At 45.3% G+C, this 21,966-nt stretch overlaps 1 protein-coding gene across 1 annotated transcript; it reads right to left on the bottom strand.

The window, feature by feature from the left end:
• Nucleotides 1-3,128: 3,128 nt before the first annotated feature.
• On the bottom strand, nt 3,129-21,350 carry cep170ab (centrosomal protein 170Ab; the record flags this gene model as incomplete). The annotated part of the gene is made up of 18 exons (XM_080835832.1): nt 3,129-3,382; nt 3,732-3,783; nt 6,011-6,104; nt 6,421-6,509; nt 8,713-8,847; nt 11,115-11,223; nt 13,013-13,247; nt 13,938-15,401; nt 15,902-16,037; nt 16,641-16,772; nt 17,306-17,730; nt 18,785-19,264; nt 19,500-19,637; nt 19,966-20,116; nt 20,467-20,523; nt 20,862-20,942; nt 21,049-21,138; nt 21,246-21,350. The coding sequence occupies 18 exons, from the start codon at nt 21,348-21,350 to the stop codon at nt 3,129-3,131; spliced, it is 4,227 nt and encodes a 1,408-aa protein (XP_080691958.1).
• Nucleotides 21,351-21,966: the final 616 nt, after the last annotated feature.

Here is a 21,966-nt window from a genome sequence, read left to right as displayed (position 1 = left end):
AGACAATTGACAAACTGAGACTTCAAATAACGAGAGGAACTCAGACTGAGACTAAATTCCAAATATTGTGATCATGCTCTGATAACTGTCGACTGGCTGTAGAATATACCTAGGCTAAATGTGTTGATAATGGTTATGCCCCCCCCCCCCCCCCCCCCCCCCACACACACACACACACACACACACACACTACTCAAGGGGGCTAGGGAACATAACCAGCATGCCAACATTTTCAGATTCCTCTTTTGTGTTGTTCGCCCCCTTACTTTTATCTGTGATGGAAGGCTCCCGCAAATAAATGTCACTTACCCTCTCTACAAACCCTTTGGTCAAAGGGAAACTGGGAAAATGGGACGATTATCCGTATTAATTGAATTATTGTTTTTAGGTTAGATTAGAACTTAATTCCTCAGACAAGGGTATTCATATTTTGAAAGGCAAATTCCTGGAAAATATTGGGTGGGACAATGCATTGGCTAGGGGAACACAACACAATACAAGTACTATAGGTAAATCTCAAGTGTGTGTGTGAGGTATCATGTTCAAACTACAGTTGGTACCTTGCCAGGCAGTATTGTCTGCAGGTTATTTAGGCTACTCATCTTCCAGACGTCTCTTGTTGCATATAATTGTGCCAAGAACAGGCCTGTGATCAGTATGGGTTATCATACAACAGCTGAGAACAGCCACAACACACTATAGATGATTACTAAACACCTGAATGTGTGACAGGGATTAATGTGTCCTACCCTGTGTAATAGGGCTATTCAACTAAGCCCTTTTAAAGTACAGCCATAGCAGACCTAGGCTATATTTCAGAGTAATCCCGACCATCCAAAGCATGATAAAATGAACAATACAACTGAGCAGCGCTTACAATGACAAATAGATATGAAATTTCTTTAATAAAGTATTGTTGTTTATGCAGAGTAACACTGATAATTGCAATCAAGTTACATTCATGTGTAAACGCCATTGGTACGAGGCAGAGGTCAGGCTAGTAGATAGTAGAAGTGTCGGCCATCAACTGTAGCTCTTCTTCTTCGGTTACCATGCCAGACTATGCTTCCTGGACCAGGCTGACATGCACCACCTTGTTTGCTGTCTCTTTTACTCATTATTTTTTTAATTAACACTTGAACCAGTCATTGATTTTCAGCATGTTCCGTAATCTTGATCAATCAAATTGGAAAATAAATAAATACAAACCTTTAAACACTGGCTGCATGCCAAGACATTCCTTTGGACATGATGTCTTCGGACAGTAGTTTAGGTCTTAGTGTAACAGCACACGTAGCGTTATTTGAATGTGTGTTGTGATGACGATGATGCAAGTGGGCTATGTGAATGCTCGCAATGTGCAAAAACGGCATGTGACGAGGCGTCGTCAGTCTAGATGATTGGAATAATGGGCACTTGGTGACGCAACACATCTATCACAAACACACCATTCGTCTCCTTCATTCTTACACTTCTCTCTCGCCCATCTCTATCTTCTACTTCTCACTAGGTCCGCACAATAACATATGACTATTCTTTTACATGGCTACTGAATCTGTGGGAAGGTTACGTATGGGGCACTGATTCACCTATGGGAAAGCAGTAGGGCTCTGATCAGCTTTGTCATAGGGTAAATGATGTCATAGGGTAAATACATCATGTCCCTGTCAAATGAGACCAAAATAAACTGTAAAAAAGCGAGTAACGCGCTAACTTCATCTGCTACAAGTAACTGTATGTTATGTACAGCATAACAAAGCTCCTGTCTCAACTGAACAAGAGACACTGTTGTAATGTACTGTAATTCCCCATAACATCATGTGATGTTATTCCCCATAACATCACTTCGAACTACAATGTACTTGCCAGTGTTGCGATCACTAAATGTTGCACTCCACTGATTGTATAAATATATGACATAGTGTCTCTAAAAACAGCTTGATACGTGGAATGGTTAACCTTTCAGACATTCACTGAAGATTAATATATATATCTTCAGTGAATGTCTGAAAGGTTAACCATTCCACGTATCAAGCTGTTTTTAGAGACACTATGTCAGTGCAACAGTCAGAACCTCAAACCCCAAACACTCAAACTTGGCATAAACAGAAAACAAGCCTTACTTTGGAACAGAGCACAATGCACACTTCACTTTGGATAAATAAGTCACATACTCTGGAACAGGGACTGGGTCTCAACCATCTGAGCACGGGAATGGTCCGGAGCATCCACTTGTTTGGGGAAATCCTACCAGTGGTGTAGTGGTCCCTGAAGGAGTCGGTATACTCTTAATTTTTAGCCAATACAGCACAGGATAAACGCCCTGTTTTGAGAAGTGGGTATACGCAACACTGACTGAAAAATAAGTGGGTAGACTCCGTATTCCTGCGTATACCCTGGACTACACCACTGAATCCTACTATACTTTAGTTTCCTCTCAGTTGCACATTAAGGTAACAGACCCCTCAAGCACTACACTGTGGACAGAATATCACCTCAACTGTATGTCCGTTTAATTAAAGTCTAATTCCCCTCACAGGGGCTGGCAGATAAAGGCTGATCAGGGACATCGCAAGCTCCTCAGCTTGCAACAACAGCTAGCCTCATGGGAGCGAGACGTTTGTAAACAAGTACAGTGGGGAAACATATCTCTCTTATATAATCAGCTTAGCTCTCTAATAATAATCAAGATTTGAGGGGAAAATACAAGCTTTTCGTTCTACTTTCGAAAACACACATCCTGTTTCTAGCCTATGGCTTATTTCATCTACTGTAAATCCCATTCACAGCTAAGGGGACAGAGTTGGTCACAGGGGTAACAGGTTAATATCAAATACCTTTATAAAGTAATCTGTAGTTTAATATTTAGGTAGTGGCACAAGAGGTATATTCTAAAATATTTTATAACATTTTTAAAATATGTTTGGGGCTACTTTCAGGGTCAGGGTCAACCTAGCACTGGTAAATGGGCCATTCGATTTCACAACAAATATATCCAATAGTTTGCTGTCCGTTCATCATCCACATTTCATTAGCTAGCTAATAGAGTCCAAGTAGTATATTAGTTGAACAAGCACGTACAGGCAAACGTCCGAGCTAATGGTCCGAGTGAAAACAAACAGCCTCCTTCATTGGAGAGAGACAGAGTTTTGTTGCCCGCAGGCCGCATTGCTGTTCGCGTCGAGGCCCGCGTCACGCTCTGGCACCACGGAAGGAGCCACGGAGGCCGGGGAGACGCTGGCTGCGCTCTCCCCAGGGAGAGGGCTCCTGCGTGGGGCCTGGGGGCCGGTGCTGACCCTGTGCTCCGGGACCAGAGGGCTGGTGAGGCCCAGGCTGCTCAGCGCATCCAGAGTCCCATCCGGATCCACCATGACATCAATAACTGGGGGGCAGGATGAAGGGGGAAAGTAAGTCTTTGCATTTAAAGAAATATAATTTACATGGCGTTACCTTAGTTTATATGAATGAAGTATATGGCCTTACGTTAGTTAACATGAATGAAGTACATTGCCTTACGTTAGTTTACATGAATTAAGTATATGAGCAAAACCAAGTCAGGCCATGACATAGGTTTTTATGGTTCCATCTTCTCATTATTGTTACTATAATAGCTAATTATTGAGACATATACAGTAGATACACCATGTATACCTACATATTTGGATCCTATGACAATCCTTATAGTTTGAATCACATCATTCCAGCCACATATATCCGGACATTGTTCTCACCTACTAATTGCTTCTCTATCCTCTTCAGGTCTTGTAGAATGGAGGAGATCTCCTGTAAGGGAAACATTGATGATTAGCAGCAGACTGACTCAGGCAGAGAAAGATGCAACAGGTAGGAAGACATCTTCAGCCTAAAGGAACAGTTGGATGCACCATCATGCACTATTGTGTCTCAAAGCTAACAATGATTTTTTTGGTCGAAGAACACATATCAAGAAAAAGAAAAAGACATAATTGTTCTGTGTGTGTGTGTGTGTGTGTGTGTGTGTGTGTGTGTGTGTGGAGAACAAATACAGTACAATAGAAAGCAAAAAGGGAAGCTGGACCAATGCGTTCAGCAAATATAATCGCATTCCACGATTGCTGCCTTACCTATACCATGGGTCTCTTTGGGAATATGAACTATATACAAACATCACCTGTGCCAGTAAAATTTAATCTGACATCCATGAGGGTGACAGCATTGCAGAGCAGAGGTTTTGACCTAAGCCCTTCCCACCTTAATGCCTTGCTCTTCAGATCAAACATAAATAAATAACACGCCAGCAAAGTCTCCGCCTTTCGAGAAGGAAGAGTTTGATTATGCGCTGTACCTGTCACCTCCTTGTTATATCCCACTGCCTGCCTGCCAGAACACCTCTCTGAGCTGGATTGGCTTTGAGTGAAAGCTTTGGTTTGGGTCGCGGTGACTTCTTCCAGCTGGATTTACGGCCTGTTCCCGGCGGCCAGGCAGTTACTCCTCACACTTAATCTACACAAGCACCCCGAGATGCCATAAGTCAGACCAGCATTCCAATTAAACTGAGGGCCTACTTAGAGTTTTCTTTTCTCGGAGCTCCATGATGGTTTCCGGCGACAAAAAAAACCTTTGGGGCCAGAACTCGACTGAGTTATTTTCCGAGTCTCTGCATCTCTCTTTCTCTCTTAGCGTAGGTATCATGGAAAATGAAACCTGCAGTCTTCATCTTGGGGATGAATGTAACGAGAGGACAAACTCAACACACACCATTGGTCAATCCCCTAAAATTGGTTTAAGCAAAAGTCTGAATGGATACAACAAAGCTATCAAAAAGCGCTTTAACAGAACAACTCTTAATATCAGACAGCTAACGCCCCCTCTAGACAATCATTTAGCTGAGCAACACAAGTGAAAGTGAAGTGAAAGTCCTCTCTATGGCAGAGGTGGTGTAGACACACACACTCTGAAATCCACCTCTGCAACCCATCCAGGGAAGTGACACACACACACAGTGCTGTTTGACTCATACACCTAGAGTGGTTAACACCATGGCAACTGGGAGGAGGGTAGGGTAGGTGGGCCTATGTTAGCGTGGGATACCATATAGACCCCCATCTCTCCATCCCCTGCCTGTTTATCTCTGCCACTACCCACAGAGAGAGCCAGCTGGCCCAGACGCTTGTTTGAGGCTGATAAGGGGGGGGGGGGGGGGCAATAATGACTCAGTGACTCCAGAATAAGGGGCCGTTTCAAAGAGGGTTGCTGGGATGCAGATAGTTGGATATAGGGGGGGTGGGGGGGCTTATAAAATATTTACAGCCACCAACCCCCCAAACAGACACACACACACAGAAATTTGTAGCTGTCCCAAACAGGCCATATGTGAAGACGCTCTGCAAGTGAGTAGGTTTACTCAACGACCCCCTTCTAACGCAGGCAACGGAGACATGAACACATGTACAGATGTATAATTTATAGTATTTTAGTGTAAATGTGGTCAGGCTGAATGAGAGACGTGACGCAGAGAGAGAGAGAGAGAGAGAGAGAGGGAGACAGAGACAGAGAGAGAGAGAGAGAGAGAGAGAAAAAGAGAGAGAGAGAGACCCGACCAGACAGAGATACAGAGAGTGAGACAGCGAGATAAAGAGGCAGAACGAGTCAGAGACAGACAGAGTCAGACAGATAATTGAGAGTGAGAACAAGATAGAGTGAGACAGGGAGTGAGACAGAAAACTGAGCTAGAGAGTGATTCAGGGAGAGAGAGTGAGACATACAGTGGCAATTGAGAGTCAGAGACAGGGAGATTCAGACAGAGATGATTTAGAGTGAGAAACAGAGACAATGAGATACAGAAAGACCAGACAGAAAGAAGAGACAGCAAGACTCTCCAGTTTGAGACAAGAGTGAGGGAGAAAGCAGAGAGAGAGAGAGACTGAGAGAAGAGAGAGAGAGAGAGAGAGAATGAGAGAAAAGAGAGAGAGAGAGAGAGATAGAGAGTGAGAGAGAGAGAGAGAGAGAGAGAGAGAGAGAGAGAACTCACCTGGTTGGAGGTCTTGAGCAGTGGCATCTCTAGCTCCAGCTGCATCTTACTCTGGATCTCCTCCCAGTTCCTGTCCTTATCCTTAAACAGGATCCTGCCACGGGGAAAGGGATTCTGTATTACCCACACACCCATTCAGCAGTATGCCTCACAGTGTAGACCGTGGAGCGTCTAATGGTGTATTTATGATGCAGTGAACTGATCCTGTGTCAGCATGAATGTGTGATTTGTACACACCATAGTACGGTGAAGATGAATGATTCATAATGTTGTGTGACCTGACAAATTGATATTTTCTTCCGCAGCGCTGCAGTGTGCGGAACTAGAAAATTATCCGTAAGAAAGAAAAGGAGAGGTGTTGTGCTGCTCATGGTGTTAGGGTTTGGATAAAACAAGCTCTGTCGGCGTACCGGATTTTGCCCGCCGTCTTCTCCACGCCCTGCCTGATCCTAGTGGAGAGCTGGGACACGGACGCCAGCAGCAAACTGTCCATGACCGCCTGGGGGACAGACACACAGCAATGCCGTGACGGCATGGGGGACAGACACACAGCAATGCCGTGACGGCATGTGGGACAGACACATAGCAATGCCGTGACGGCACGGGGGACAGACACACAGCAATGCCGTGACGGGACGGGGGACAGACACACAGCAATGCCGTGACGGGACGGGGGACAGACACACAGCAATGCCGTGACGCAGCTGGGGACAGACACACAGCAATGCCGTGACGGCATGTGGGACAGACACACAGCAATGCCGTGACGGCATGGGGGACAGACACACAGCAATGCCGTGACGGCATGTGGGACAGACAGAATACTGGACAAGATGGAGTCCTTGCCATTATGAGATTTATACCCTAATTTCCATGTGTGTATTTAAGGTCTGTGAGTGGACATGTAAAATCTTAAGTACAATTTCAAGAGAAGCCAACCTGTTTGTGGTTCTGGATCAAATCATTTTAGTTTGGTTGTAATTAATTGCTGGAAAATAGACTAACCAAAAAACTAAAATCTACAGAGAAAGATAATTTTTGAATATCATATGTATCTTTGAAAGCCTCATTTATCCACATATATACGGTATAAACCAGTCAATAATTATGTTTAAGTAATTAAACAATTTGTTTGGTTGTAATTAATAGTATTTTAAGAGAAGACTACAGAGAAAGGAATATATATGAGGTAAAAACCAGTCAATACGGACATACTTTCCATAAAAATCGGAATTTCTCCCTGTTTTTGTTGCTTGCTAAGATAAAGCAGGTTACATCTGTTCCCAGTCTCTCCCTCCTCCGTCTGAGTCGAACTGCATTACATAAGTGGCCTGAAGTAACAGCCCGGGCCTTTGGGATTTAAGCATCTCAAGTACTGAGCAAACAGCGCCTCTCAATTAAGAGACAGAGTATCTGATAAGCAGTAGGGCCCTCTAGTGGTGCTTGTCTGTAAACACAAGTCTGCCAACAGTGTTTACTAGCATTCATTTGTAGTAGAAACTGTATCAATGCATGATGACGACAAAGACCTGACACATTTGTCTGCTTGCACTACTAGGGTACTGAGGGTAGGACCTTGACAACAACTGTGTTATGACTCTGAATGCCAGATAACAAGCTGATTACAGAAATTCAATGGTGGCCTCGGGAGGAACCATATACAGTACATGGCGTACACTTTGTCTCTACTAGTTTATGTAATCACTCCAGATGGTTTCTCATAGAAATGCAGAGAAGTAGATTAATTCTGTAAAGATGATAGCTTCCTTGTCCAAAGACATTAAGGATGAGACATCTGCCATTCCCCAGACCCATCCTTCCTTAATGGTTTCTCAGAAGCTGATAGGTCTGGATTCATCATTAACCCGTTCAAACAGGGCCTCTTACATACTACTAGTGTTGCACCGATGCCATTTTTTGGCTCCGATACCGATACCGATACCTGGCTGTGCAGTATCGGCCGATACCGATACCATACCGATACCACTCTGTTTGAAATTTGAAAAATATATATATATATTTTTTTAATTTATTTATTTATTTATTTTTATCAATGGTTTGGTCCCATGTATAATACTAGTGTAACAGTAAGAAAGTCAAATTACATTTCTTGACAGTTTCAGCACTTCAGACATAACTGAGGACTAGTCCTCTATAATTGATGGTTTACCTTACTGAGCAGCACAGTGGCTTTTCTGATTTTGAACACAATAGAGTTAAAGTTTGGTCAGTTCTTTTTTTTTTTCTTTCCCTGTATTGTTTCTTTGTGTGTTTGTTTTGTTTGTGGACAAAACCATTGATAAAAAAAAAAAAAAAAAAAAATTAAAAAAAAAAAAAAAAAAAAAAAAAAAGTATCTGCACTATTTGTTGGTACTCGCCGATACCGATACCACCATTTTAGTGCTGTATCGGGGCCCTATCCGATACTGGTATCGGTATCGGTGCAACACTACATACTACAACTAAGAATTCTGTCATTTCATCAAGGAAACAAAAGTTTACATTCTGTCATTCCATCAAGGCAACAAAACTATACATTCTATCCTTCCGTTGAGGAAACAAAACTCTACAATAATTTTTTCCGTTCCACTGTTCTGATGATTTCCCCCTACAGGCAGACAAAAGACAGGTTTTCAGTCTGGCTTGATCGGACAGGGTCCAAGAGATGGAGAGCGCCAGTGTAGCTTGGTGTCGGCACTCACCTCGTCTCTGTTCCAGGTGCGGCGTCGGAGTGCCCGTTGGTCCTGCCCGTTGCTAGCGTGCGGGCGGAGCTCCGCACCAGTCGTGCTGATCTCCGGGGCGCTGCCGAGGCTCTCCGCAAACACTCGGTCGTCAAGCTGCCACGACGACAGACACATGAAGTCACGACTCAAATGTTTTACTAACAGATTAGACTAAAGGGTAGAGACTGTGTGTAGGAGAAGGATAAGCATGTGAGGTAGAGAGATCTATTGTGTGAGGTTCCCCTACAAGCACAAGGGATTTAACATCTTGTGCTCTGCAATACTATAATCACAGTGGCGGTCCGTCAGGGCCTTCAAGGCCTTCTCTGCTGGCCTAAACATCATCAGAAAATAAATGTAATAAAATAAATTTAATTTTAATATTTTCTTTTCATAAATATGTATTAAATGATTCCCCATAGTCCATTATCTTCATTTCATGCTTCCAGCGTTGTTCATTTATGTTAGAGCTTTCATCCAATCATATTTCCGCTATCATGTGTTGCCACGCTCCTTGAAATCTTCCCCGAGAACAGAAATCTTCCCTGAGGCCTTCAGAATTCACATTGAAGGCCCGTGTACATCTGATTGGCTATCACAACTTGCTGTTTCAGTTCATTTAAGTTGAATGAACTGAAACAGACAGTTGTGACAACCAATCAGATTTCGAGTTGGCGACACTGGGCCTTCTAGAAGGCCCGGAAGATTTCTTTCCTCGCGTTGAACGTGACACGTAAACGTCCTTTGATTGGATACTGAGGCAGACCGGTGCAGTGCTTCAGTGCTCAGTTTAGCTGGCTAAAACGACGTACATCGGTTTCAATGCTTATTCTTCTAGTTGTTTCAATTGGTAAGACTAAATATAATTACATTAACCAACTCAAATAAATTAGTTTACACAAACTTGATAATTCCAGTTTTTGATACAATTACAACGCCATTTTCAAGACGGAACTTTCAAGAAAAACTGGATATCGTGAGGATGGGAAGTTTAATGAAACTGCTTTGCAGGTGGGACAATGCGATGTTATTTGTTAAACTTGTTAAACCTCACATTGAGTCACAAAGGCTACTTTTGGTGGACTTAATAAAACTTTGTAGACTAATCCCTGAAAATCGCCTTTTATTTTTAAGTTGTGACAGTAATATCCAAGCGATCATATAACTTAGAGTTTACTACTCTTAATGTATTGTTAATACGGGTGTATTGATTTGAAATGCTCCGGAAATATTAATAAAGTCTGTTGTACTCGACTATGTTAAGGTGATGCAATGCTCACTTATACTGCCTTTCTGTATAAAATATACTGGTTCGAGAGCCATGGCGTCATAATGATGGTATTAGGAGGTGGATTCACTTAGTTTAACATCGTGTAGGACATCGCTGAAGGCCTAGTCGTGAAATGCACGGACCGCCACTGTATAATCACTTCTGTATGTATTCGATTAAATATAAACTGTATTGAAATTACTGTATGATAATAGGTATTTGTTGAGACATTGTTTTTCAGACAGAATTAATTAAAGAACTTGGCAGGTGTGCATCTATTTACAGGGACACCTTTTTTCTACAGTAAATTAGTGCTTGAGAAACAAAAAGGTTGAGACGCACAATGGAAATTTCCGTTGAAAAAGTCACTGCATTGAATCGGCTTAATCATTTATGTAAAGGTCTCGTGAGCACTCTTTCCTTTGAGGTATAGATGATATGTAATATCATGCTCTACTAATTAAAGTACAGTGTGTGTGTGTGTGTGTGTGTGTGTGTGTGCAACCAGGCAGATGAATCACAGGCATTGGCCACTCGTGTGACCCAGCTGAGCTCCAAGCGCACGGCAGAGTATTATTCAAAGCGAAAGCTTCACGCTGCAGTTTTAATTGCACTGGTGAAACCAGTAGTGAGCATCAGAGAGTGCCTACATGCACCACAGTTTATTCTCCAGCATCATTACATTCAACATTGTTGCAAAGGTACATGTAACTGCAATACAGGACATGCTGAATGCTGTCTATGTTTTGCATTGTGAAAAGTGTGAGGTTGGAGGGGCAGTGTAACGTGGCCACCAGGGCAGGCGCAGACGATGACAATGGCACTGGGGCATTAACATTGACCCACATCACAGAAGCCCACCGCTCCTCACACGAAGCCCCTGCTGCAGAACCCTTCAGGGGCTTTTCAGTTGATATTAAGAAGGGTCTATGACAGATCTATACGGAACCCTGTAATGGAATGCTCTTTGTAGAACCAATCTAAAATTCCAATTCTAAATGTGGTAGCTGGGTAGAGCTCTTTGAGCTACAAGGAACCTTTTTTTTGTTACAAAGAAACCTTGAGACTTCTAATGAAACCATTTTGTTCCTCTTTAAGAGTTAGTACTTACCGCAGAGGGGTCTGCTGCTGATGAAGGGCTCACGGAATCGATCTCTCCGGCTACGTCATGAATCTCGCGGGCTAGCATAGCCAGGTCCTTAGCCAGGTCTTGACTGATTCTGAAAAAGTTATTTAGCGAGATTAGCAAAGAGATTTGCAATCAATAATTACTTGAATGCATTTAAATTTTCTAGTTCTAATAATGTCCATGCAAATGTATGGTTTTAGAGTGCATCTGATATGTGATGTGTGAAACAGGTTGGCACAATGCTAATCTGCTACATGGATATCTACATTGAAATCCCACAAATCAATGTAGATTTGGCAATTCACCCTTCGCTAAGCCCCGCCCACCTTAACTACTGTTGCTACGCCTGACAAGCTTTCGTACCTGGCATATCAATCTCAATGATAAGTGCCGTTATCTGACGTCCGCAGAGAGATAATTACTAATTTCTGGAGTTCAGGGGAGATCTCTGGAAGAACGAGGCAAAAGGGGCTTCAGTATGCTTTTGAGGTATACATACATGATATCTGCGCGAAGTCAGACAATGGGAAAATACATATTAAAACCTCCGGCAACCCCCCTGATGCTCCCACGTAGGAACTGACACAGGGAGAGCAGCAATCGGATTGGGGAAGTCGTGTGTCGGCCGTCATTTAACAAAATGCTAAAATATATTGAACAGTATGTCAAAGCGAGCCTGCATCTTGTCTCTTACCATTTTATTTTACGTTAAAATGTACGCATTCTAAACAAAGAACCGTAATCATTTGCAAGCAATACTGAGATGAGTTAACTATCCGCTAGCTTGATAACATTAGCTTGTCCTCATGTTGGAGACTTAACAAAGTGCCAAAATACATTCAACAGTATGTCAAACGCGAACAGTAGATATGTATCTTATAGTCTCATTTTACGTTAAAATATGTGCATTGTGAACAAAGAACTGTAATTATATGCAAGCAATACTGAGATGAGTTAGCTCGCTTGCTAACATTAGCTTGTTGTAAGCAAATGTAAGTGTTCTTTGTAAACATTCAGCTGCGATTGGGGCCTCCCACACTTCTTTATCCACTCACAGCATTTCTCATATTGAGTTTTGGGTTTTGGGAATGGAAAAATTCAACCCCACCCTCCAAACTCTTTGGGTATCGGCTGTCGGTTTTGCACAACCCATAGGCACAGTGCTTCGGAATCTTCACTTTGCCAAATGTTTGTCAGGTCCTCCGCGCTTAGTTACCCGTTGCTAAACTACGATTGGCCTGGGGCAGTTTTTGGGCGTGGCTTAGCGAAGGGTCAATTGTCTGTTTGAGAAAAATAAACTTGTTTGCCAAATAAACTAAATGTACTGATAATCATTAGCCACGAGTCTAAAATGATGCATGTAAGTAGATGCTCTTCAAAATACAAACAAAATACCTTGTCTGAATCACAAGGCAAATTTGGTTGTTAAGAACCATCTCTCTGCAGTTGTCAGGGGGATACATACACCTGACACAAAAGTATCAAAGAATGACAGCTGCTTCCGAGGAGACACCAATACCACGGTGGACACTAACAAAGCTGATGAATTAGGAATGGTGTAGATCCTGTGCTTCCACACTTAAAAGAGGGCCACACCCACCCACCTCATCCCCATTCTCCATCCCAGAGGACTACCTCACCCCCACTCCCTACCACCTCATCACTACCCCAGAGAGCTACCTCATTCCCCATCCCAGAGTGCTATCTGAGAGAGAAGCCAACTGAGAAATAGACATCTAGACAACCAGTAGGAGAGCTAGTTGGTAAAGATCCTCCCATTTACAAACAATAAGTTAACTGTATGGTTCACTGTACAGCCTATTTTCTGTCTACCTTCTCGAAGACTAAGCTAAACTAAACTAATCAAGTTTGATTTATACCTGGCGATCTCCTCGCTGTGTGCGGTCCAGTCCCTCATGTAGTCGTCTTGCTCTCGGGAGTGAGGCCTCGTCATCCCCATTGGGCTGGGGGTGCTGGGGGCGGAGCCTCCAAGCTGAGACACTCTCGGCGCAAGGGGCCGCGGGCGGGAGTTCTTGGTGGCGTGGCGGTTGGAGCCGAACTCGTCCTCTGAGGTGGAGGCGTACTCGATGGGCATCCGTCTCCAGCGGTTGCCAGCTGAGGAAGCATCCGGAAATGTATGTGAGGGAGAGAGAGAGATACAGAGAGAGGTTAGAGAGATACAGAGAGGTTAGAGAGAGAGAGAGATAGAGAGAGAGAGAGAGATACAGAGAGAGGTTAGAGAGAGAGAGAGAGATACAGAGAGAGAGAGAGAGAGAAGTAGAGAGAGAGAGATACAGAGAGAGGTTAGAGAGAGAGAGAGATACATAGAGAGGTTAGAGAGAGAGAGATACAGAGAGAGAGAGCGAGAGAGGTGTAATTACATTCAGAGCTAAATTTAATTCTCAGTGTAAGGCAGCCAGTGTTTCCCACAGGCCTGAGGTGTGCCCACGGAGGGGGTTTCACCCCTCAAAGAAAAGATTAGATTACGGACAGAAAAAGAGAGGGAAATGGAAAAGTAGAGAGAGGATGAAGCCCTTTTTTAAGTTCACCAGTCAGCTTCTGAGAACAGAGTATGATACCAGTGGGCAACCACTGACACACCTTATAAAGCCTGATTAAGAAACTGTTATATGACACAAACAAGAAGTCTACAGACGCCATGGAAGGTATATGTGAAAATCCCAGCTGCAGAAGGAAAGAAAGCAACGATAAGCCTTTCTGCCTTTGCATCTGCCTCTGCCCTAGCAAAGCAATAATAAAATAATAATAAAAAGCAGTAATGCCTGGGAGAGCCCAATATTTTACCTGCAGTTGAGTTGTGGCTGTAAGGGCTGACAGGTGGTTTATCTGGGAGTTTGGAGGCGCTGTTGGCCCGGGCCCGTGGAGCAGCTCCAACAGTGGATGGGAAGCCAGCGGATCTAAAGCCCACGCGCAGAGCACTGTCCTGGGCAGGACGTGAGGCCAAGCCTCGGGTCCGGGTGGAGGTCGCCTCAGAGTCGCTCCGTGCCGACGGCGAGGTGACACGGGGCCTTCTTGGCTGGGCCAGGGCTTCGATTCGGGAGAGTGTCCTCTTACCGGCAGAAGGCCTGGATGCCGAGCTTGCCGTGGAGGCCTCCGATGCCACGGACAATAGATCTACATCCCCCAGGTCCACCTCTGGAGTCTCCCCCAGACGAGCTCTGCGGAGGAGGGAGGCCCGAGTTGGCCTCGGGCGGGGAGCGATTGCAGGCTTGGAGGCGGGCGAGGAAGAGGACACGACGGAAGCCGATCCCGCTGCGGTTTTCCCTCTGCCGGCCCGGCCCCCAGCCGGTTCCGCCTTTGAACTGGACTGCGCTTGTCCACGACCCCGTGAAGGCGGGGTCGGCTGTGTGTCTGACAGCAACGAGGAGTTCAGGTCGTCGTCAGTCAGCTCAAGCGAGGTCCATGCTCGCAAACGCGATCCTGGTGCCGTCGACGGCTGAGAAGATCTCGTCTTGTCTTGCACCCCTCCCTTGTTCGCAGCACCAGCCGCGACCCTCGGCTGCCCGGCTACCGGACGCCTCTTTTGTGCCACCTTGCGGCCGCCCTCACCTCCTGCTAGGCTCACGGTGCTAGTGGTGTCAATGTCCGACTCTGGGGACATCGACTCTCCCAGGGAGTAGCTCGGAGGATCGGCCAGGTCTGACAGCGTGGTCTCCAGGAAGGCTGCCACGGCCTCGTTGTCTCTCAGCAAAGAGGCAGCGTCGACTCCATTGCTGCCACCCAGCGGGTCTCTGGTTTGCGTGGAGGCAGCGGAGGTGTGGCTGTCGATGCATGGGAGGGGGACGTTGACGCTGGATCTCTCCACAGTGAAGCTCTCCTGCCTCAGCAAGGGCTTTCCCAACTTCTCCTTGTCCTCCTCTTTTTTCCTCCTCCCATCAGCACTCTTTCTGTCTCCGCTGCCCACAGACTTGCAAGGGGAGCCGCCACCTTGCTGGCCAGTCCGACGGCCTACCTCTGGGGCCGAGCCTGGGGCTTGCTTGACGCCTCTTGCCCCTGTTTGGTCACTGGTTTCCGGGGAACCACCTATAGGCCTGTGGCTAGCCCTGGATGGACCTTGAAACTTGCTCTCCTTCTCTTGGGTCTCTGTGTCTTGTTTCTCTGAGGTGGGAGGCCACCTTGCTGGCCTGCTCCTGGAGGTGTCCAGGGTCATCTCTTCTGATGGAAGCTGGGGTAGGGTCCTCCTCTTGCGCTCAGTTTGGTTGGATGAGGGAACTGAGGCTGAGCTTTGGGAGACTTCACTAACATCAGCTGAGACACAAAAAAATTCAAAAATGAAATGTACTCACCTAACCTGAGTGATGATTTATGACTTGTGATATGATATGAAAGAACAACGAAAGATTTAGTTCTATCACTTTGTTAACACACCTGAGTGATCTGCAGTGTTAAAATTACATTACACATAGTCTCACAAAGCAAGATGTTCATTAAACTTTATATCCCAAGACAACCGTGTTGGAATCTTGGTCTTAATGCGGGTAAGAATGATGAATGAACCCACATTTGACACATCTTGGGTTGCCTTTAGAAGGTGAAATTTATATTTAGATGTGCAGACTGACACAGAAAAGAAGCAAAGTGATTCATGCTTTTGAAAATGCTTGAAAATTGTGGACATGATTTTAAGAACACTCGCCCTCTTGTTCTCAGAATTAAACACAATTTCAAGGAGTTCTCTCCAGACATTGCTCTGGCGAGACGTTGACCCACATGGCATTTTTCAAGCTTCATAAAATGCTGTGTACTACCTTTCTCATCACTGACATACACATGCGATTCAGCCCCGGAACCTTCCGGATCAGTCCTCACGTGACTGGCAGCTAAAGTCGCCCACTGTGAGACCCAGCGAGGACCTCCTACCACCACCAAATCTTCTGGCACGACCTGGAAAGAGGCAGAGAGACTTAGACCAATCCCCCCACGAACAGATTAACCCACTTTAAAAAAGAAGTCATCTTGCATATGACAACTAAGCAGCAGTGTAGGGGGTCAAATATAGCAGCGCTACTACCAATACCCCACCCAAGCATCAACAGACTGCTAATGTTGCGTGTGGGCTGCAGCTGAAGGTCGAGAGTCTGATGCTTTTTTGACGACTGTGCCTTCAAGTTTGCGCTAGTGCATGTCAGAGAAGAGTGTGTGTTGATGTGTGTGAGGATCTGTAGGATACTGGTGAGGCTTTTGTGTGTGTCGATGTGTGTGAGGATCTGTAGGATACTGTTGATGCTATTCTAGGTGTTTCACTACAGAGGCTGTCGGTTGCCACAGTGATTTTAGATTAGCCTACTCTCTGTTCTTAGGCAGTGCATTACACTTATTAGCTATTTACACTTATTAACCCCTCCAAGGGGTTTGCACTTATTGTGTCATTACATTACTTCTATATTCTTAATTCTAAACTCTATTAGAACTAAGACGTGGGCTTCTACATATCACTTGTGTGTTTCAGAGACCGAATGGAGTAGCTGCAGCAGTGCTGTGCGGCACCTCAGAGCCCATATGGGCGGCTGCTCTCCTGCTCTCTACCGCTCCCGGCCTGGGGCAAATGCTGACCCGGTCCCGCTGGTGTTCTGGGTAGCGGAGCTTAGTCAGAGCCTGGTTATCTTCCACTCCAAAAACCTTCCCAGCACACAAACAAGCACACACGGCATATGGTGGTCACTTTACACTGACCCAGATGCTCTTGCAGAATAAATTACATTCTGGCCAGCGTGTGGGATGGAGGTGCTGGTTAGTGGTGATGAAATCAGATGGAAATATTTGGATGGGTTTTATGTTTTAGGGGAAAACGCAATGAAATGAGCTGTGGTACTTCAAGGATGGAGTACACCTTCTAGTCATATAAGAAATGAATGCATCATGAGTGACTTTGTAGCTGTAAACAAAGTGCCCTTATTGACCAAGACAAACCTTGAACACACACCAACTTTGTATGGTAATGGAAAATCATGATAATACACATCCGCGAGTTTACGACTGCAGTTCATTTATTGGGCCCAAAGAATTGGAATGACTGAAAAAGTCTATTCCAAATCGATGCATCATGATGGATCCCTATGCCTCTGAATGACCCCCGCCTATCCAGAGACAAAACAGTAAGTACATGAAGGAAATAGAAATAAAATGGCAGACACACCCAGTTGCTGCCTCACCTTGTCAATCATCCGTCTGGCCTCCTCTACCTCACGACTTCCATTCTCGAAATCGATGGTGTACGTGCCCCTGTCACTGAGGTCGTCGCTATGGCGACCCCTTTGAGGACCCCCTCGGGGGTCAACATGCGGTTCCCTGTTTCCTGTGGAGGACGCCACCGATTTGGGAGGTCTTTGTGAGGAGGAACTGGGGGCAGCAGCTTCCCTCACCTCCCCTCCGACAGGTGGCACCTTCTTGGCCAACGGGGGCCGGTGGTTGAGCTTGTCGTTGTACGTGTCGTCACGGGAGGGGAAGGCTCCGTCGGCCCTGGCGATGCCCGAGCGTAGCCCACGATAGCCCCTCTCCTGTAGTAGCGCCCGGCGGGCGAACTGTTCCCCCAGGAGGTTCTCTGAGTCACTCTGCGTGCCATCCTCATGCCTACTGCCTGAGGGGGAGAAAGAGAGGGTTTAGCGTTCCTTTATTACACAACTGCCTTACTTTCTCGCATGCCTGTATCTGTAAAACAGATACAAGATTAATATTCCTAACTCGCAAAACTCACATAGAATATACTACCCTCCCTGTCACACCAACTGCCATCACCACCAATTTTACATGAGACCTCCCCACCTTACCCCCCGAAACTGTAGAAAAACACATAATGACATTACCCTTTTATAATGAGAATATTTGATTTTGATACGGCCTGCCACCAGATAGAAAGAAAGAGAGAGAGAGAGAGAGAGAGAGAGTAAGAGAGACAGTGAAAGCAAGAGACAGAGAGGTAGAAAGAGATAGAGAGGTAGATCAAGAGGGAGAGAACAATAGAGAGTGTTAGACAAAAAAAAAGAATTGGAAACTGGCCAAAACGTCAGGAAGATTCAAAGTCAGGGAGGAGAATACGTGTTATGAGGAGAAAAAGCAAAAGGGAAATACTGTGGCAGAGATGGAGGGATAGAGAAAAGAGAGGAAGTAGAGATAGAGGGAGAAAGCAGGGCACATGTGACTGAACATCTCATACTTGCAGCCACAAGGAGATGAGCTCATACACCCTGGGGCTAGAATGATGAGATGTTTACTGTGTGCGTGTTTATCTCTAGATGTGTGTGTGTGTGTGTGTGTGTGTGTGTGTGTGTGTGTGTGTGTGTGTGCGTGTGTGTGTGTGCGTGTGTGGGTGTCTGTGTGTGTGCGTGTGTGTGAGTGTGTGTGCGTGTGTGTGTGGGTGGGTGTGTGTGCGTGTGTGTGTGTGCGTGTGTGGGTGTCTGTGTGTGTGCGTGAGTGTGTGTGTGTGTGTGTGTGTGTGTGTGTGTGTGTGTTCATGTGTGTAGGGAGGGAGGTAGAGGAGGGGGCTTGTACATAATTAGTATGCACACTACATGTTTATAGCTGTGAGTACATGCTATGATTTTGTTGTGATGTGTATGTACGTATATGTATGCTTCTGTGTGTGTGTGCGTGTGCGTGTGCGTGTGCATGTGCGTGTGTGTGTCTGCTCCTACCTCGGAGACTCTTGAGCTGGACAGGCACGTCACTCTTGACACTGTCTCCGTCATCGTCTGCGGCAGACTCCGATCTCGCCAGTGGCAGCTCGTTCTGGGCCAACCAATCAGCAACCTTCACCTCTGCCGCTACCATGGCAGCCTGCAGGGCACTCAGCTCCTCCCCCGCCCCCCTCTTAGGCCGTGCCCGGTGCTCTTGGTTGCCCTTTGACCCCCGCTCCTTCACCATGACCTTCCCAGGTGCCAGCGTGTCAAATTCAATCGTGAAGGAGGCGTGCCCGTGGGCGGAGGCGTCTTGGGAGGAGGTTTGGTCTGTAGCCTTGGTGGCTCCAGAACCCTGGTGACCTTTGGGCTGGGTGTCACCGGTGCCACCCCCCGCTGGGGGAACCTCTTTGGAGGGGATCTCAAAGTAGCTGGGCTCCGGCCCTGGTGATTGGCTGGGGCCCTGAACCGCTCCGGGTTTGTTAGCATCTTTAGCATCTGCAAGCCAAAATGAAAGTCTTAACTTACAAAGTTAACAGAGACTTATCAGTGACATAGATTCGGCGACTTTCAATAACAGTTAACCTCTGCAAAAATATTTTGCCTGCGGGATGATATTGACATTAACAGCTTATTCAAGGATGTTTCCTGACTAAATATTGTCTTTCCGTAGTCCAAGTGGAAATATATGCAATAGGTTCATTATCATGACAAACGAGTTCCTCTGGCATACCTGGTTCACATCTGGCTTGTTTAGGATCTAAGGGCTTGTTATCCTGCTTCACTGAGTTCTCATCGTCGGCATCACCATCCCCCCACCAAGATGGCTGCCCGTACAGAGGGGTCCCCCTATGCTGCACGGCTAAATCAGCTGGCAGGAGAGAGAACCACTCTGGTTTAGAAACACAGTCTGGCGTGCAAAGAACTCCACAACACAGGCAAACTACTGAAGCTGACTTTATAAACGATCCTCTGACTGAGATCCAGTACCAAACAAACAACAGGACCAAAAGAAGTAGGCTGTTGAACCGCATTCTACATCAGATGCTTCGTTGAAAAAATGCTGCATCTTTGCCCTTTAGTTCCTATTTACTAATTTAGTTCCTATTAAGTTCCTTAAGTGTGCACGGTATGCTTGCCGCTGTGTGTGCATGGAAACAACCAGTCCTACAGTAGATTTAGATCCACTCCACCTTCACCTGCTGCCTTGTCGTCTCCTTTGGGTGCTTCTGGAGGTTTGGCTTGGCTCTCGTTGTTCCCCTCGGCACCTTTAGGTTCTGCCGTTCTGGAACTTTCTGCAGTCTCTACTGGCTTCTTGGCCAGCTGGAGCTGACTGGTGAATTTCTCATGCTAGCAGATGGGCAGTGATGAACACGACTACGTGAGATTCAGTAATAAGGATGACCTTATACGAAGGACATCTCATCATATCTATCCAGAATACAAATAGCTACAGTACATTATGCAAGTATCATAATAAGAAAACAAACAAAATGCATCAAACTGTGGTGGAACCACATTCAACCCACGGTCTATCCCCAAACCATCCCACAACCAAACCAACATGTCTGCACTCAAAGTTAGACTTCAGATTCAGTTTAACTGATATCACTGATCGTCCATCTCCATCCACTGTGCAGTAATGAAAGACAAACATGTCATGATATGCCCATATTTGTTTTGCGTGTTTGTGGACGCACCTTTAATGCCTCTTCTGGGACGTGCATCTCCCCCCGGACCACCGTGAAGAGGTTGGTATGTGCACCAGGTTAAGGGAAAATACGCAACCTTTCAGCTGACTCACCACACTGTTTTTGTAACGTTTTTGTATCAATCTTATTCCACCATATTATAAGTCTACGCTGTAGCATCATCTCCACTTTACCATCAGGTTAAGGACAACTTATCAGTAATTACGCAAACTTTCATCAGACCCACCACACTGTTTTGTATCGTCATTTTGTATCCATCTTACTCAAAATCAATGCTGTAGCATCATATACACCTTAGCATCATCTTAGCATGGTGTCTAGTGAATGAGGCCTGTTCAGCACGAAGGCTGCTGAGAGTCAGTTGCTATGGCTACCAAAAGGATATCATAGCCAAACCTCAGTTTGTCTTCGATCTTCAGAGTGGTGTAGATCTGCTCCGGTACTCTTTCATCATTCACAAACGTCTGCATTGGGGGAAAATCCAAATTAAGTGAGGAAAGGCAGATATTGAATCTTCCACTTTAATTAAAATAAATCCAGCCTAGTTTTAAATATTATAGCCTGACTTACTCCATTAAGGCTGCCCAGGTCCTTCACTCTGTGCTCGTCCTCAGCGGGGTCATAGTTGATGACAGCGTGCTGTTTATCAACACTGCGAGACTGCAGACGACAAAAGCAGTACCCATCGGCATACGCAAACACTAGAGAACATCATCATGTCTGTGTGCAACAGACTGAATCATGGGAAGTGGAGTTTTGTTCTTTACCTGGAGCATAAGTTCGCAATCGTCTCGGCCTACGAAGATCATCTCACGGGGCAGCCGGTGGCGGGTGCCCCCGCTGCTCACCAGGAACCAGGAGGTCAGACTCATCTCTGCACGGCTAGGTGGCACTCACATCTGACCCTTGACCTCTACGTCATCTTAGTTCATGAGAAGTTTTACCTTGGAGAAAAAATTGCGGAGAAGAATATTAGATCTCTGAGCTACAGTATGAACACTGCAGTTGGACAAACAGCAAAAGCACAATTAAAATAAAACTAATGGCCCTTTGAAAAAATGTCAGAAGAATATCAATTCTTATAAATTATATGTCTATCAAATCAATGTATGCCCCTTTACATCCATCCAGTGTAGTGTATGCTTTATCAATGTATTTAGTCTTTTTCCTTTTTTATCTGGTGTTTGTATGTTGATTTCTTCTTTGTTATATGCCTTTTCCTTTTCTTGTATCTGTTGTTTTGTATGTTGATTTCTTCTTTGTTATATGCTTTTCCTTTTTTATCTGTTGTTTGGTATGTTGATTTCTTCTTTGTTATATGTTTTGTGTGGACCCCAGGAAGAGTAGCTAATGTCTTCTTCATCAGCTAATGGGGATCCTAATAAAATCCTAAATCCTAAATACAATGCTAGGAATTTTATATTTCCAAACTGGATTAATGGTGTATTAACCCTTGAGCTATGAGATCTTCCCATGGGCCATGTGTGA

The sequence above is a fragment of the Sprattus sprattus genome, assembly GCF_963457725.1.
Source record: "Sprattus sprattus genome assembly, chromosome: 1".
In the NCBI taxonomy this organism is placed as follows: domain Eukaryota; kingdom Metazoa; phylum Chordata; class Actinopteri; order Clupeiformes; family Clupeidae; genus Sprattus; species Sprattus sprattus.
This window is presented reverse-complemented; position numbering and strand designations above follow the sequence as displayed.